Consider the following 18,150-nt stretch of genomic DNA (forward strand, 5'->3'; position numbering starts at 1 on the left):
GGGCATGTTGCCAAATGTTGAGGTTCAGATGGAATGGAATAATTCCATTATTTTCCCAGAATGCATCTGAAAGAGGCTGTGGCTCGGTGGTAGAACAACTGTTTTGCATGCAGAAGATCCCAGGTTTCATCCCTGGCATCTCAAGGGCTGGGAGAGACCCTGTCGAGATCAGCCTGGAGAGCCAATGCTTATGAATGTAGACAATACTGAGCTATGGCCTGGCTCAGTTTATGGCATCTTCTTAAATTCCTAAAATGTGGATTTATTTTGAATGAGTCATGACTTAATGCAGATGGGAAGATAAAGGATCCTACATCCCCAGGGCTTATCCTTCATTATACACCTTTAGGCACCAGGCAAAAAATGTTCCTTTTTAACCAGGCCTTTGGTAGATCTGACTAACAGCCTATGCCCTTTTAAAATGTGGGGTTTTTTTGGGGGGGAGGCTATTGGGTTGTTGTTTTAATTTTGATTGTGTATTTTGTGGTTTTATATTTTGATTTTTTTCTGTGAACTGCCCTGAGACCTCCAGGTATAGGGTACCGTGTTTTTCGCCCTATAGGGCGCACCAGCCCATAGTGTGCACCTAGTTTTTTTTGGGGGGGGGGGGAATAAAGAAAAAAAATTCTTTCCCCTCCAGGCCCGTGCTTCCCCCGACCCCAGCCCCCAGAACAGGCTGCTATCCGCAAGCCTTGGGAGCCCGGCGGGAAGTCCCGCCGGGCTCCCAAGGCTTGCAGAGAGCTGCCCGAAGCCCGGGGTGCACCCCGCTGCATTCCCCAGGTTTCGGGCTGCAGGCTGCTGTCCGCAAGCCTTGGGAGCCCGGCGGGAACTCCTGCCGGGCTCCCAAGGCTTGTGGATAGCTTCCTGAAGCCTGGAGAGTGAGAGGGGTCGGTGCGCACCGACCCCTCTCGCTCTCCAGGCTTCAGCGAAAGCCTGCATTCGCCCCATAGGACACACACACATTTCCCCTTCATTTTTGGAGGGGGAAAAGTGAGTCCTATAGGGCGAAAAATATGGTATATAAATTCAACTATTTATAAGTAAGTAAGTAAGTAAGTAAGTAAGTAAGAGGGACACGAGTGGCGCTGTGGGTTAAACCACAGAGCGTAGGACTTGCTGATCAGAAGGTTGGCGGTTCAAATCCCCGTGAGCTCCCATTGCTCGGTCCTTGCTCCTGAGAACCTAGCAGTTTGAAAGCACGTCAAAGTGCAAGTAGATAAATAGGTACCACTCCGGCAGGAAGGTAAACTGTTCTGGTTCGCCAGAAGCGGCTTAGTCATGCTGGCCACATCCCTTGGCCAAAAAAGCGAGATGAGCACCGCAACCCCAGATTCGGTCATGACTGGACCTAATGGTCAGGGGTCCCTTTACGTAAGTAAGTAAGTAAGTAAGTAAGTAAGTAAGTAAGTGTCCCTTGGAGGAGCAGAACTGAAGGGACGGAGGATATTGATTTATTTTTATAATATTTATTATATACACAAACGACCACCAGGGTGGCTTGGCACAAGGGACACAGCTTATAAGCAAGTGGCAAAAATTAACATTGCTTCCACTGATGTGAGATGGAGGGTACAGACTGCCCTCCTGATTTTAATTAACGGGTGGTCATTTGCCATTTGGCTGCCTCTTGCAGTCTTACTACCAGGTAAACCTAGTGAAGGATGGCTATGCTACACCTCTGCTGTTGATGGCAGTGCCAGTTCCTAGGAATCATAAGTGGGGAAAGCATTGTTATGCTCATGTCCTGCATGCAGGCTTCCCCAAAGCAGGGGTTGGGCTAGATGACCTTTGGGATCTCTTCCAGCTCTACAATTCTATGATGCTGTGTGTTTGGCCACTGTGACATCAAGCTGCTGGGCCTGGTCTAACAGCATTCTTCTGGTGGTCTTACAATTCAGGCAGATTTGAATGGGTTCAGAGAAATATAATCAATCAACCTTCTTAAAGACACATTTGTTCTGCTAGCACATCACATGAAACCAAACCATGGTTTAGTCTTCTTCTTCTTTGGCAATCACTCAAAGCCGAGTAAGATTGTCTTCCATAAACACGGTTTTAACAATGAGTCCGTAAGTGACGGTGGAGGCCAATTCTGGATCCACATATCCTTCCACAGTGGGGACATTGGTTTCCAGGCGGGAGTTGATCACGGTGTGGATTTGCCAAGCGTGCCTTCCTCTTAGCACGTTTCTCCCTTGCGTCCTGAGTTTGAGTGTCTTCAAAACCCATGACACCTTTGGTAAAGGCTGTTCTCCAATTGGAGCACTTGTAGGCAAGTGTTTCCCAATTGTTGATGTTTATACTACATTTTTTTAAAGATTTGCCTTGAGACAGTCTTTAAACCTCTAATGTGAAGGTTGCTTTGGGTTTAGGGCAAGTTTGGCTTAGCGTGTTGTCTGAACCCGATCCACCTTAACCATGATCTGTAGCCAATGTTTGCTCTGTGGTTACAGTGAAGGAGAAGAGACCTTAAACACTACCCCAGGTTCAGATGATATGGACATGCCAGGGAATTGGACCTGAGGCCACTAAGCTGGGACAGCAATGGCATCTTAGAGGACTGTAAACTATGAAAGTCTATAGGCACCCACAAGAAAACAAAAGGGTTGGGGTGGGTTGGAGTTTTAGCATGGTGAAACTTGAGTTCTCACCTGATGTGAAACAGTCAGGCTGGATAGCTCAGTTGGCTAGAACGTGGTGCTGATAATGCCAAGGTTGCAGGTTTGATCCCCATATGGGACAACTGCATTTCTCCATATTTCATGGAGTTGGACTAGATGATCGTCGGCGTCCCTTCCAACTCTACAATTTTATGATTTTGCAGAACCCTGAAATCCAGGGTTAGGAACTAAAGGACAATGCATAGCCTTCTGCTCGTGCCGCAGTGGGAGAAGGGGAAATTAGGGGTCCTCACTTCTTGCTGCAGGCTCTTCTTGCTCCCGCAAAGGTATTATTGAAGGTCAGGGGACTCTTCCAAGTGGCATCCAATAGGAAGGAAGGTCCAAACTAGCTGCTTCCAAACAGGTGTCACAATCTCTCCTTTCTAATGAAGAAAAAGGCAGCTGTGGGTCCCAGATCGGCCGAGGGTCAGGGTCCATGGCTGTTTTTTTCTTCGCAATAAAAGCCTTTAATTAAAAAGCATGAGTCCTGTTTCACGTGGCCTCAGCCCAGAGAGACTGCAGCAGGGGAAGGCAATGGGCAGAGCCTTCAAGTGTGCAAACAAACTCTTAAGTGCTCCACAAGCTTTTTGGGTTGCTGATCCAAGTTTCTCCTTCATTGCTAGTCCATTAAAAATTGCAGGGTGTTGTAATAGTCTTATGAAGTCAGAAGCCTGTCCCCATGGTGTGCTGTATCTAAGCTAAGCCAGAACAGCTGCACATTGTGTCCCTGCGTCTCCTCGCTTCCACTTCCTTCCTTTCCTTCTGCTTCACCCGTTTCCAATTTTAGGGACCATTCATCTGCTACACTGCAATGCATACTGCTCATGGACTGCAAATATTTATCTCTATATAATAAATAACAAATAATATGCATATCATGATGACGGCCTTCTTCCTCTTCATCATTTCATCACCACCACATTTAATAACCAGTGTTTAAAAAATTAATTTTATTGATTTTTTTTTTAAAAAAACATTCCAAAGCATAAGCAGTACAAAGAGAGAGAAAAAGAGAGATACATTAACCCCACCCCCTGTCCTGCAGCTTTGGTTCACACACACAGAAGAAAAAAGCCATCACAATTTTACATATCTGCGTATATCAGCATAAGGAGAATTAAGGTAAGTTGTCACTAAATGAAAAGCAGGTGCCCAGAGAAGTGAAAACACTTTGATAATCATTAGAAGGGTGAGATCTGCATTTGAAAACTCTTCTTAGTTTTGCTTATGGGGCTGAAGTACTGACACCTCCCTCACTAATACACGTTACTCCTGTGTAAGTGTACTCCATTCAAATACAATCTTCTGCTTTTGGGTTTCTGCATTTGCCCCTGGCATTTTGCCAGAGCTGGCATCGAGGATGCAGGAGGGAATTACTCCTGCCACCATCCTGGTAGAAATCCCCGTGGGGGTTTCCTCGCATAAATTATCAACACTCATGTCGTGGGGGGGGGGATGGACGTCGTTGTAAATTGGCTGCTGGCATGCGTACAAGGGAGCAAGGGGAGCAGATGGTCTTGGCGTGAAGAATCGGTGGGGGTGTGATTGCGAGGAGAATCAGCTGCCATGGAGATGGGGAATATCAGGGAGGGCTGGGCCACTGGGGACGCTGAGCTGAACACATCCCTGACTTGCTCCATGACCTCCTGGCTTCCCGCCCCGCCCCCTCCCGTCAGGAGGGAGTTAATATTTCAAGGTGAGGTGGCTCATGGACTCACAGGGTCGCATACTCGGAGCTGTGATGAATTTATTAGACAGCAGTGCACATTGATTCAATGCCTTGCAAGAACTTTTGCTGGTGTTTCTCTTTGAGGCAGGTTGAGATGTTAACATGAGACATGGGGCTGCTGCCAGAACTGGAGTCCTCCTTCCCCTCCTCCGTAGCACACAGTACATAGTTAAAGGTAAAGGGACCCCTGACCATTAGGTCCAGTCCTGACTGACTCTGGGGTTGCGGCACTCATCTCGCTTTACAGGCCGAGGGAGCCAGCGTTTGTCCACAGACAGCTTCCGGTCATGTGGCCAGCATGACTAAGCCACTTCTGGCGAACCAGAGCAGCGCACGGAAACGTCATTTACCTTCCCGCCAGAGCGGTACCTATTTATCTACTTGCACTTTGATTTGCTTTCGAACTACTAGGTTGGCAGGAGCAGGGACCGAGCAATGTGAGCTCACCCCGTCACGGGGATTCGAACTGCCGACCTTCTGATCGGCAAGTCCTAGGCTCTGTGGTTTAACCCACAACGCCACCCGCGTCCCTTTTACACAGTACATAGGAAGTCTCTAACAACAACAACAACAACCATAACAACAACAATAACAATAACATCATCATCATCATCATTATTTCTACCCCACCCATCTGATTGGGTTTCCCCAGCCACTCTGGGCGGCTCCCAACAGATTAAAAAACCAGAATAAAACTTCAAACCTTAAAAACTTCCCTAAACAGGGCTGCCTTCAGATGTCTTCTAAAAGTCAGATAGTTGTTTATTTCCTTGACATCTGATGGGGGGGGGGCGTTCCACAGGGTGGGCGCCATCACCGAGAAGGCCCTCTGCCTGGTTCTCTGTAACCTCACATCTCACAGTGAGGGACTTTTAGAAGACATCTGAAGGCAGCTCTGTTTAGGGAAGTTTTTAATGTTTGATGTTTTATCGTGCTTTTAATATTCTGTTGGGAGCCGCCCAGAGTGGCTGGGGAAACCCAGCCAGATGGGCGGGGTATAAATAATAATTTAATATTATATCCTTCTAGGCTCACTTTGAGTCTATCGTTGCAGACCTGATCCTGATTCCCCCTAGCACAGTGGCATGGTGGAGAAGAGCCCAAGCAGGGGACACAAAGGGGAGTGATCTCACAGAGTTCTCTCTAGCAAGTTCACAGGAAAGCTCTGTGAGCCTCAGCCCCTTCTGGCAAAACACGAATTGTTGATTTGACTGCATTTGACATCCTACAGATACTTGGCTTGCCAAAAAAAGAGCCTGACTTGGCATGAGAAACTGCAGTTCCTGTGACCCCACTGAAATCATTGGGACTTCCTCCCAAGTACTTGTGCATAGAGCCAGCGTGGTGTAGTGGTTAAGAGCAGTGGACTCGTAATCTGGTGAACGGGGTTCGATTCCCCGCTCCTCCACATGCAGCTGCTGGGTGACCTTGGGCTCTGAAGTCTCTCAGCCCCACTCACCTCATAGAGTGTTTGTTGTGGGGGAGGAAAGGAAAGGAGAATGTTAGCCGCTTTGAGACTCCTTTGGGTAGTGATAAAGTGAGATATCAAATCCAAACTCTTCTCTTCTTCTTCTTCATAGGAGTGCAGCCCTAGTATAAAAAACTGAGGGGTTTTTTTTTAAGCCCAAGGAACTTAAAAATCAATTCATACCCTGATGTAGGCAGCAGAATGAAGTTCAAATCATACTTTTAAAGGCGTGGAAATGGTCAGCCGGGAATAGGTGTTATGGAGCTGAAACCAGCTTTCAAACGTGGTTTTATGATTATGATACCACATGATTAATCCTCCGGGAACCTATCAGCGTAGCTTTCTCTAGTCCACCCAAGGACAAGCCTTATTAGAGCGTTCCTGTAATGGGAAGCAGCATACAGGGCAGTATATTTTCTCAGGGCAGCCACAGGGCTCTTTTGTTTGACATTACAATAAGGGCGCTCAGCTGTTGCATTAAAATTTGATTTGGAGGTAGTGGGGATTGCCTCCAGTATGCATTACAGGCCTTCAAAGAGGCTGCATCATTCATGAGGCCTCATTTACGTCCCGTAAGGTCAGGAGTCAGATGTTCAGAAGTCGAGAATGGGAAATTCAAATGACTTGACTGGAGAGGGGCTGCCGTTAATAAGGGCCGTATAATTGCCTGCACGGTGAGGATGTTTACTGGTATTCCCCATCGCTATTAAGTACCTCCTCTCCCCACCAATGTATTTAGATAATAGTTGTTCATGCAGAGAACGGTCCCTGCCTACCATAAACACTGACAGGAAACTTGCTTCTCCAAGAACCAAGATGGCACCAGCCACACAGAAGAGGGAGTGAGCAGTAGGCTCAAAGTTTGGCAAATCGTTAGAAAAATCTCTTAGGTAGCAGGTGTGTGTGTGTGGAATCCAGGGCAACTCAAAGAGAAATGAGTCTTTTCCGTGGGCACAAACTGCCGACGGAGGGCTTGTCCACACTTTTGCTTGTGTGTGCTACCTTACCTGGGGAAAACCTGCAATTTACCACTGACTCAGAACAAACGTCAATGGGCTTTTTCCTGCAGATTTAAGTTTCTTCTGGTTCAGCGGTAAACAGTGGATTTTCCTGGGTAATAATAATTTTATTATAATAATTTTATTATTTATACCCCACCCATCTGGCTGTCCTGCCCCAGCCACTCTGGACAGCTAGGACAAAAAATTGAAAACATATTGGACCCATGCCAGAAAGCATGGGACAAGCAGAAAACCTCTTGGACCCATGCTTGGGAAAATTGAAACCCCGTGGGGAGAGGGAATGGAACAAGGTATCTTGAGGAAGGCAGGACTGGCCAGAACTCTGAACAGGAGCACTCTGCACTGCAACACTTTATTGCAGTTCACAGCTGAAGCTTCTAAATCCAATTCATCGTCCTGAGATCTATCCAGTTTTGGGAATCTAGACCAGCAATAGGGCTGGGCTCCTGGGTTCGTAAGCAAAAGTGAGCTCATTGACGTGAAACGGTGCCTTTTACGCTTAAAGCGTTGACGCTAATGTTGAGCAGGCTTCATGTCTCTTAAGAGCCTTTCTCTAGTTTTCTAACAGAAATGTCTTAACTGAATATAACAACAACAACAACAACAAACAAACAAATAAAAAGCAAACCTGCAATGCTATATATGTCATGAGTTGAACAGACAGTGGTGATAGCTGGAAAAGTCACATAATCAAAGCAAGGAGCAATGAAATAATAATGCAGTCAGGCTTCCAAAACCAAATCAGTCTGTAAACTGTGAAAGTTTCAAAATTTTGTAATCTGAAAACTCTCTCATTAAGGATTTTTTTCCTCCTCAGCCACCATTTCACAGACCCCCAAAATCACCCTTAGTTTATGTGGCATGTCTCTTGCTTCCTGCCAAATCGTAAAGCAAAATGTAAAAAAAAAAATACATATTTTGGGGGAGCTCAATCCTAACAGAAAGCAGCCTGGTCCTCTGCTGACAAGTCGCAACTGCCCTTTAATGAAACCTCATCCAAACACTTGTACAGTATTCCATGGGAATCTCAAGTACTGCTTATATGGCTTTAGTTTCCTCCCCCCCCCCCCGCCGAATCATGAGGTCTAGAAACATGCTGGATGCTCAGCATCCCTTAGCAGCTACTAGATTTTGCCTCAAAAATCACAGGACAATCCTTTGGGCGAACATTTCTGGACTCCATATCTAAATAAAAATTGCTAAAACAGATAGTTCAAGACTGATCTGGTTACATTATAGGAGGATGCTAATCCTAAATTAAAAGCCATCTCCTAGCATCCATTAAGCAAAAGGGTCACTTTAACCAGCATTGTGTCTAGAGCCAATATCATAAAAACAGCAATGTGTTGTTGATTTCATCTTCATTCCAGTGCCATATTTGTTGTGAAATTAAAAACAGCTATCAAAAAAGCAGCCAATTTGCATCATGTGCTAAACTTGAAGCACCCTTAGAGTAGACTCCAAAAAGAAAAGCAACCCCTCTTCTGTCACGCAACAGATATTGATGCAATATCCTTTTGAGCAGGGATTTGGGAGGTAATGACAAATATGATAATACAATCTATTGAGTCCTGTTTCTGAATGCTAATCATTGTAGAGCAGCTGGGGGGGGGGGGACACTTCCTTCCCCAGTACATAGAATCTCTACATTACACAGCCTGTAGGGAATTGAGCTTGTCCGGAGTTTCCAAGTCGTACTGGTAATCCCAGTGACATGAATTTTTTGATGAAGCACAGCTCTGCCCAATACATAATGAATGGCAGGCAGTAGAGAACTGGTAAGAAAGCTCCAGCCCAAAGGCAAAATTAGACCTGGTAGGGCTTAAACAAAAAAAGCTGTGTGCCTAATAGCTCCTGCAGCATGAGCTGGCATTCAATAGCACTTGCAAACGTCACAAGGACCTGGAAGACCTGAACTGGTTGTCAGAGGCCTGAATTCAAGCTGCCACTTTGCTTCTGTCCAAGCCATGCCCCTCTAGTACTCCTATTCTTCTCTGACTTCTGGTCTTTGGAAATGAATGAGGGAAAGTTTGAACCTATACAGCTCAGGATTGCTGCCTCTCATATTGAAATGCACAACGATGAACTCTGCCTTTTGAATTCCTTCTCAGGAGCCACATCTGTGTTTGTGTAAGACAGGGACTTTTTGGTTGTGGCACTCCATCCTTGGAGCATTTCTCCAGGCAAGTGTGCCTGAGGCCAATACTGAAGAACATAAGAAATGCCTTGTTGGATCAGGCCAAATGCCTATCTAGTCCAACATTCTGTTTGCTCATCGGCAAACCTGATGCCTCCGGGTAGCCCATGAGTAAGACATGAGAAGACATGACGCCCAACAGCTGGTTTTCAGAGGCACACTGCCTCTGATACCAGAGGTAACAGACAGCTGATAGCCATTGATATGATAGCCATATCTGATATGAAAAACCCTTGTCCTCCTTGTGTCTTTGAGGGACAAGGTGAGTATTTGCCTAGGCTCTATAGATCATTTGCATGGTAACTCTGGATGCCTGCTGCTCAATGAGCTTAATCTTTATATTGCTGTTGTTAGAATTTATTTACCACCCTTTACCTGGGGGGTCTCAGGGTGGTTCACAGAATAAAATCAAGATAGAAAACCACAAAATACATAATAAAAATAAAAACAACCCAATAGCCCCCCCCCAAAAAACCACATTTTAAAAGGGCATAGGATGTAAATCAGATCAACCAAAGGCTTGGTTAAAAAGGAATGTTTTTGCCTGGCGCTTAAACATGTACAATGAAGGCGCCAGGCGAACTTCCCTGGGGAGAGCATTTCACAGAAAGGGAGCCACTGCAGAGAAGGCTGTTCTCATGTTCCAACCCTCCGGACTTCTCAAGGAGGAGGCATATAAAGGAGGACCTCAGAAGATGAACTCAGGGTCCAGGTAGGTTCATATGGAAAGAGGCGGTCCTTGAGGTATTGCGGTCCTTGAGTTGGATTTAAGTTATGATTGCCCTGCAAGTGGGGTTTTTTAATTTTTATTTTAAAGAATTAAAAGGCAGGGCCTGAAATGTGTGAGATAAAATGGTAAAGGGAAAGGAAGTAATTCTGGGAACCAAGTGACAAGAAGGAACTAAAAACGCCATGTTGGTCGTCTCTTTGTGCACCTGCAGATGTTCTGGAAGTGCAGGACGTCCATTTGTTCAACCGTGAAGATGACATTAATAAGAGAGAACACCACACGGAGCGATACTACAACCTCAAGCTGATTGTGCGCCGAGGGCAGCCCTTCCACATCCAACTCACATTCAACCGCCCGTACAATCCAGAAAAGGACCATTTCTGGATTGAGTACATTATAGGTAAGTGTCAAATGGTGATGTTCACCACCACCCTTCTCTTCACTGGATTATTATACTAGACGGGGGGGGGGGGAATGGATGAGATGGGAGTGGAGGAGGGTGTCCTTACAGATGGCAAAGACTGCTAGGTATGTAGAAGATATTGGCCTTTGCTTTGAAAAGCAAAAAATAAAGCAAAAACAAATTATTTCTCAGCGCTTCAAACTGGGGTGGATGGGACTGTGTATCTACATTTGAAATGAGCCATGGCAGGAGACAGAGAACATTGAGCAATTTGCTTATTTATTAAATCTGTATACCACCCTTTGTCTGTAGATCTCAGGGTAGTACACAGCATAATAATACGAGATAAAAACACAAAATACATAAAGCTTTGTCCAGGCAGAAAGTGAGTGGAGTGAGTTCCAACACAAATGAACTGCAGCCTCCGTAAATCGGTTGTTAACGCCTCACCTTTCCTAAACACTATGGGGAGGAAGGAAACAAAATGGTTTGGTTTTAGACGTAGCCATAGTTTAGCGTTACAAGAATGAACACCCTACATTTCATGTGAGGAGGAGACCAGAAGCTTCCGCTTCCTGTTTAGAGCTAACCACAGTTCCCTGTGCCATCCAGGAAGAGGAAAGTTCACATGAAGAACCCTTTTGAACCCAGAGATGAGTCAGATTGGGGTAATAAGGAAGGTTAAAAGAAGGTCAGGAGATTCAGACATGGAAATGACTTGCCTTGCGTGGGAGGAACAGAAAGAAGGATTATCTCTTGAATTTTCACGATTAGTTGAGGGCCACAGCTAGCCTTGGATGTTCCAAAAAGGCTTTTGCTGTTTCAGATCATCCTTCCGCCTGTCAAAGTAGTGGTCCCATCTTAGGCAGGCAGCCAGCGGCGGAGAGCAGGGGGTGATGCTTGGGCTAATCATATAATCATTGATTCTAGGGTCAGATTTCAAACCTTCCTGATCCTGTTATAAAATAGAAAAACCTTCTCTTTGGAAAGTGCCTCTCCACGGGGGAGTCCTGCTGACTAATCCCAAAGAAAATAGCAAATCGCATTCCCTGCCCATCAAATCTCATTTTAATAAGGTGCCCTGAAAGAGGATGAGCTTGGACCTCTTCAGAAAATGCAAATGGACACTCATTGCAAGATATGCGTGCCAGCTGGCATCTGTTTGCTCACAGGGAATGATGAATGGCCAAATCCTAGGTGATGCTTGCATTAGATCTGGCACTGGGTTCAGGGGATTCAATTATGCATATGCAGCCAGTTCCTGGCTGGCTGGCATGTATTTGGATCAGCCCTGGCCTCAACAAAGGCTCTCTCTCTCTCTCTCTCTCATCACAATGGCACACCGCAAAGCTAAGTTGCACAGAGCCTTGGGGCATGTACAGAGTTCCAACCAGAACGAGCATCTCAGTAACATGAGCACCTGGTAATCATTAGTATACTGATCTAAAGACTGAAGTTCCATTTAACTATCATGGATTATTGCCATTTTTAAAAATCCATGAACTGTCACAATTTTTACAGCCATCCAAGCCAGTGGCTATTGCTACATCTTTTTGGTAACGAGTTCTATGAGTTTTTATTGTACAAAGAAATAGTCCTTTTCTTCTTTGGTCGCTTCAGAACATGCTGCATGCTGCATCGATTACTTGCTGATTGCTCAATGCTTGATTCGTAATGGAAGAACAGTCTGCTTATGAAAAACATTTGTGCTGTGTTAAAGTTGCTGTTGACTAATAAGCTAATTCTGTGTGCTGCAGTTATATAGGGCAGTATTCAACCACATTTTACCTAGAGTAAATCCACTGAAATTAACGTTACATTTGCATTCTCTTCCTGCATCTGAATGCCTGCGAACTACTGAGTCCATGACATTTGTGGCAAATTTACTATTCAGTCTACATGACTTACTGATGCAAATCTTTCTCCACATCCGTCACCCCTACTGTTATAAACTCTTTGAGAATTATTTTTCATTTGACATTTAATTTGTCTTCCTAGGAACTAGCTGTATTTTTGCATTTGTATTATTGTCTGCCCCCCCTTTCTGTTGCTGCACAATAATCGTGTAGCCATTTATTAAATCTGCTAGTTAGGAATTAGCATGCATTTAGCTTTTTCATTTCTATATGGTGAAGAGGTCTGTCTTTTAAGGTTTTCCTTTCAGGTTCTTTTTCATTTGGAAGGAAGGATAGTCCATGTATGTTTGCAATCATTTACAATGTCAATCATTTGCAATGTCAATTAAATAATACAGACGGAGTCCAGAGAGAAAAGAAACTCCGATAAGACTTTACTGAGGAAGACTGAATAAAAACAGTGTATAACTTGAGGAGAATGAAACAGAGAGGTTTTGTCTTTCTTACTTGTACATATCAGGGAGACATTCAACTAAACATACAGAGGGAAACTCCCTCAGAAGTATCTAGCCAATCAGATCACATGCCACCTCACAAAAGATCATGCCATGGCCTAGGTGCTAAGCAACACCTCCGTCCCGCCTCCTGGCTAGCTGACTTACTGATAACAGAAGTAACCCTTAAACAAGAAACTGAATTACCCTGCTGTTGCACTTTCAACAAAAGGAGGTTGAATCTTGGGTAGCATTAGAGAAAACCCAATACATAACTGGGTTTTCACCATGAATTCCTTGGTGAACTACCCATCACATTCCATTCTTCCCTATTCCCGTTCAGGGCTCAGATCTGGTAACTTGAGTCACCACCAAACAGCTACTAAATATGGGTGGGAGGCATGATGTGCTCTGCTGCTTTGCAGGAATGGAGAGAAGTTGGAGGCATGGAGACGCTGATCCCACCTGCCATGTTCTCCCTGCAATCTGCAGGACTCACAGCAGAGATAAGAAACCTATGGCCCTCGAGGTCTAGTTGAACCACAACTCCCCTCATCCCTGACCATTGGCTGTGCTGGGTGAGGCTGAAGGGAGTGGAAGACCAACAACATCTGGAGGACCAGAAATCCCCCATCTCAGATCTGCAATTTAGCCTCATCCCTTGGACACTCTTATTCCAGTGCATACCTTACCCTCCTACTGTTGGGCACAGAGCATACAGATCCCTGTCTGCTGAGTATATCCATAGTAGGTGATGTTGTGTCAGTTCCATATCCTTACTGAAAATATGAGTCCTCCTAATAATGGCTTGTTCAAAAGGCAGCTAAAAGATCACATCAATCTCCCCTTTTATTGCGTCTTCCTGGGTCTGACATTAAATCTGTTGATAAATTTATACGCCACCTCCTTGCATTAATGATCTTTTTCTGTGGACGGCTGTAAATCTTCGGATCCATTTGACCTCTGCCAAACTGGCTTCTTAAAATCCATACATATTGGTCTAAACGCCCTAAACACTTTTGTTATAAGCCAATTGACTGATATACATAACAGCATCCATAAAAGAGCTCTTGGGTTAAAGTCGGCATTTTCTTGGCTCCTGTATTCCTGTAAATCCATGGGTTCTTGGACAAAGATAACTTTGTCTTTCTCTTCTTCGCTCTGGTACTCAGTCTTGTTGCTCTTGATAACTGTGCAGTCAGAGCTGTAAAGAAAAGGTGAGGACAGACCTATCTGGGCTGGCTGGAATAAGAATTCTCTATAACAGCGGTGGGCTGAAGGCAGGGATGTAAGAAGGCAGCATTTTTATTTACTCCTTAATATTTGTTATAGAATCCAGAATGCGGCAGCTAGACTGGTGACTGGGAGTGGCCGCCGGGACCATATAACACCGGTCCTGAGAGATTTGCATTGGCTCCCAGTATGTTTCCGAGCACAATTCAAAGTGTTGGTGCTGACCTTTAAAGCCCTAAATGGCCTCGGTCCTGTATACCTGAAGGAGCATCTCCACCCGCATCGTTCAGCCCGAACACTGAGGTCCAGCACTGAGGGCCATCTGGTGGTTCCCTCACTGCAATAAGTGAGGCTACAGGGAACCAGACAGAGGGCCTTCTCAGTAGTGGCGCCCGCCCTGTGGAACGCCCTCCTATCAGCTGTCAAGGAAATAAACAGCTATCCTATTTTTAAAAGACATCTGAGGGCAGCCCTGTTTAGGGAAGTTTTTAATATTTAATGCTGTATTGGTTTTAACACTCGATTGGGAGCTGCCCAGAGTGGCTGGGGAAACTCAGCTAGATAGGCGGGGTACAAATAAGAAATTATTATTATTATTATTATTGAATCATAGTATTGTAGAGTTGGAAGGTACCCTAAGGATCATCTAGTTCAATCCCCTGAAATTCAGGAATATGCAGCTCTCCCATATGGGGCCTGAACCTGCAACCTTGGTGTTATCAGCACCACGTTCTAACTGACTGATCTATCCATGACTCACATGAATCACTGTTTCAGTTCCACCCAGTATTTACTCATCTTGTTGACCAGCGTGGCAAAATTGCATAACTTATGTAATTTACATTGTAATTATGATATTCCACCCCATGCAAAAGGCCGTCCGTTTCACTGCAAAGGAATTCCCGTGCAAGTGGAGAGGAATAGCAATCCATTGCATATTGTTTGTGGACTGAAAGTGGCAAAATCCAATAGGATTTTCTGAATTGATTTCTGCTCAGGACATGGGATGAATAAGAGAACACGGGCAATTTCCACTTCTGTTTCTGTTGGCAATTTCCAGCATCCCTAGCTGAAGGTAAATTAAGATCTACTGGGAGACCTCTGAGCTTTTTGTAGTCTATCAGCAAGGGTGTTTGACTCCCAGGCGTTGCAATAGCAAAACTACCTTCCCTACCTAAATGAGGCTGTTGAAACGAAGAAAACTAACCAGGGCTGAGTGGACTTTTGTGAAAGAACTGTGAGCTCAGGTTAGTTCTGGTACCGAAAACAAATCCCTAGGTTTAGAATATGCTTAGGGGCATTCCGCTCCTTAATTCTGACTTAGGGTGCTTGCAGGTGGTGACTATTTTTGGGTTGGCTGTCAGTCAAATACCAACAAATTCAGATTGCGCTCTTATAGTCAATTGAGAGGTTTTGCACAACAAATTCACTTCCTCCAACGACTGGACTTCCTGTGATATGGAAAGTGGTGGGGAAAGGCACTGGAAAGTGTGGGATATTTACATTTGCTAGATCAGGATGAGTATCAGAATTGCCCATTGTGGTCACATATTTGTCTTTCCTAGTTTAGCAGCTGGCACGCAACATTTTTTTGGGGGGGGAGTGAGTGTGGTTCACATATTTTAGGAAACAATGATTCAACAGTAATAAATAACAGCTTTTTCAAAGGGTGGAGTCTTTTGCTGAGTATGAGAACAATATGGTGTCACAAAGACCACTATTGAATTAATGAGTCGTCTTCTTCTTCTTCTTCTTCTTCTTCTTCTTCTTCTTCTTCTTCTTCTTCTTCTTCTTCTTCTTCTTCTCCTCATTTAACAGAAACTTGGGCGTTTGATTAATTAGCCATGCAACACTTAGCTGCAAATGGCACGATGTGAAAAGCACATTTTTTCTTTAAAAAACTTGTCATAATGAGTAAGATGTGTGCTGGCTGGGGCTGAAGGGACTTCTGGTTCAAAACATCTGGAGAGCTCTACTGGTGGAGGAAGGGGGTGCGGTGGAGGCGGTCCACCTCGAGTCTCATCCCTGAGGGGGGGTGACATCACCGTGCCACCCCCCTGGGACTCTTGCCTCGCCCACGGGTGCACAACATGGGCTCTGCTCCTGGTGCCGGAGCAGCTAGCTCCGCCTCTGGAGACCACTAGAATGGCAAATACTAATAGCTGTTTGACACCATGATTAAGAGCAATTGTGCCAGCGATTTCTGTACACTTTGACAAAACAGAGAGAGCTGCAATTGTGCCAGGGGAGGATCAGTCTCAGGTCTTCAACCTATCACCTGTTTCCCCATAGCTGAGACTTATAGGTACAGCTGCTGAAGGCATTGTGTATACTTTGGTTTACCGTATTTTTTGCACCGTAACACTCACTTTTTTCCTCCTAGAAAGTAGGGGGAAATGTCTGTGCGTGTTATGGAGGAAATGCCTACGGGTGGCATGCCTACGCATTTTCCTTCTCTAAAAACTATGTGTGTGTTATGGTCAGGTGCGTGTTATAGAGCGAAAAATACGGTACTTCTCTGGTTTTATTTGTGGAATTAACTGGGTCCTTTCTTTTAAGAGAAGGGTGGGAAACTGCAGATCCCCCAAGTGTTCCTGTTTTCCAGGGACAATCCCAGATTTACAGAAGCCATCCCAGTTTCTGATTTGATCCCAGTTTTCCTTAGGATGTCTCAGTTTTCCTTAGGATGTCCCAATTGTCTTCAGAGAAATGTTGAAGGGTATGGAGTTATGCGACCCCATAAACCAAGGAGATAAGTAACTATACAACTTTTAGAAGACAAGGCAGCCCTGTATAGGGAAGTTTTAAAATGTTTAATATTTTATTATGTTTTTATATAATATTTTATTATGTTTTTTATATATGTTGGAAGCTGCCCAGAGTGGCTGGGGCAACCCAGTCAGATTAGCGAGATACAAATAATGAATTGATGGAGATGGAGATGATGATGGAATAGGACGTCCTTACAGTGCACCCTCCAGATATGAACTTAATTCGTTCCGGGGTCCTCACGTACCCTGAAAAGTCCGAAACATGAGGCGTTGCTTCTGAACACACACACACACAGTGCGATTGAGTGCTTCTGTGCATGCACAGGCGTTGTGCAGAGCGTTTCTGCACATGCACGCACGGCAAAATCTGGAAGTATACACTTCTGGGTTTGCCGCATTCTCAACCCGAAAGTTATGTTACACGAAGGTAACGTAACCGAAGGGCCTACTGTATGTTCATCAGAGAAATCGGAGAATATGGAACTGGATGAGACTGGTGGGCCAGATACTTATCTCCCTTACCCAGTCTCTGCCCCTGTGGGCCACACTTCACAAGTGAGTGGGTGGCCCAGGTGTCACACACCTGGCATCATAAGGACATCAGCTGACATGGGACTTTTGTCGGGACTTCAAAGCATGTCACAAAAAGCCCTGCACAACTCTGAAGCACCAACAATCAGCTGGTTGCCTCAACGTCAAAGCGTCATGAAGGACTCTGCAAGGAATCATAGAAGCCTCGAGTTGGGACCATGAGGATCATCTAGTCCAAACCCCTGCAGTGCAGGAATCTTTTGCCCAACATGGGGCTCAAACCCAAGACCCTGAGATTAAGAAGGTTGCAAAAAGCATTGTGCTGTGCTTTGAAGGCCTGCTGGCCAGCTGATAAATAATGCTTTGGAGAACCCTTTTGACCTAGCCCAGCTGACTTTTTACCTTCCAACACTGGACGTCATCTTTGATGTTAGGTGCTTGGCAAGTAGGTGTGGCTTGGCAGAAATGGCCTATTAGGTCCAATAAGGAGGCCCAGCATGCCCCATGGGTCAGAGGTTCTCCACCAGTGGCGTAGCGTGGGGGGTGCAGGGGGGGCCAGCCGCACCGGGCGCAACATCTGGGGGGGCGCGCTCGCACTCTCAGCTCTCTGCCCCTACCTGGCTCACTCACTCTCTCTCACTGCAGTGCTGGCTGTGCGAATCCGATCCGAGCCGCCGGGTGGCTGCCCACTGTGGAGGGGGGGGGGTGCCAGGCGTGCGGTGCGAAGAGAGAGCGAGGGACTATCTGGGGGAGGGACAGTGCAGCGGCCGCCCAACGCAGCGCTGAGCGCGGGAGAGAACCACCCCAGACCAGACCAGGCAGCAGCAAGAAGAAGCTGGCAGCGGCGGCAGGTTAGAGGTTAGGGGGCGCAAATTACTTGCCTTGCCCCGGGTTAGGGGGCGCAAATTACTTGCCTTGCCCCAGGTGCTGACAACCCACGCTACGCCACTGTTTTACACCTCTGTGTTCATAGTACCACCAGAGGGTGGCAACATGAGAACGGGCCTTCTCTGCAATGGCTCCCCTTCTGTAGAATGCTCTCCCCAGGGAAGTTCG

At 45.6% G+C, this 18,150-nt stretch overlaps 1 protein-coding gene and 2 long non-coding RNA genes across 4 annotated transcripts in view; 2 read left to right on the forward strand and 1 right to left on the reverse strand.

The window, feature by feature from the left end:
• The window catches only part of LOC310714469, a 165,033-nt gene extending 162,766 nt beyond the window's left edge, over nt 1–2,267 (reverse strand). Inside the window, exon 1 of the long non-coding RNA XR_014529811.1 lies at nt 2,019–2,267. This is a non-coding gene — a long non-coding RNA (uncharacterized lncRNA). The remainder of the gene's footprint in view (nt 1–2,018) is intronic.
• Nucleotides 1–18,150, forward strand: part of LOC310714459 — an 81,972-nt gene that overhangs the window by 4,276 nt on the left and 59,546 nt on the right. The window lies entirely within an intron of this gene.
• F13A1 (coagulation factor XIII A chain) overlaps nt 1–18,150 on the forward strand; it is a 78,667-nt gene that overhangs the window by 971 nt on the left and 59,546 nt on the right. For both annotated transcript variants that reach the window (XR_014529604.1, XM_083519294.1), the window contains exon 3: nt 10,018–10,206. Coding sequence is in view for 1 of the 2 variants with exons in the window: in XM_083519294.1 (XP_083375420.1) it covers nt 10,018–10,206 (189 nt within the window). In the remaining variant the exon portion in view is untranslated. The remainder of the gene's footprint in view (nt 1–10,017; nt 10,207–18,150) is intronic.

This window comes from Podarcis liolepis (assembly GCF_965112155.1).
Source record: "Podarcis liolepis genome assembly, chromosome: 8".
In the NCBI taxonomy this organism is placed as follows: domain Eukaryota; kingdom Metazoa; phylum Chordata; class Lepidosauria; order Squamata; family Lacertidae; genus Podarcis; species Podarcis liolepis.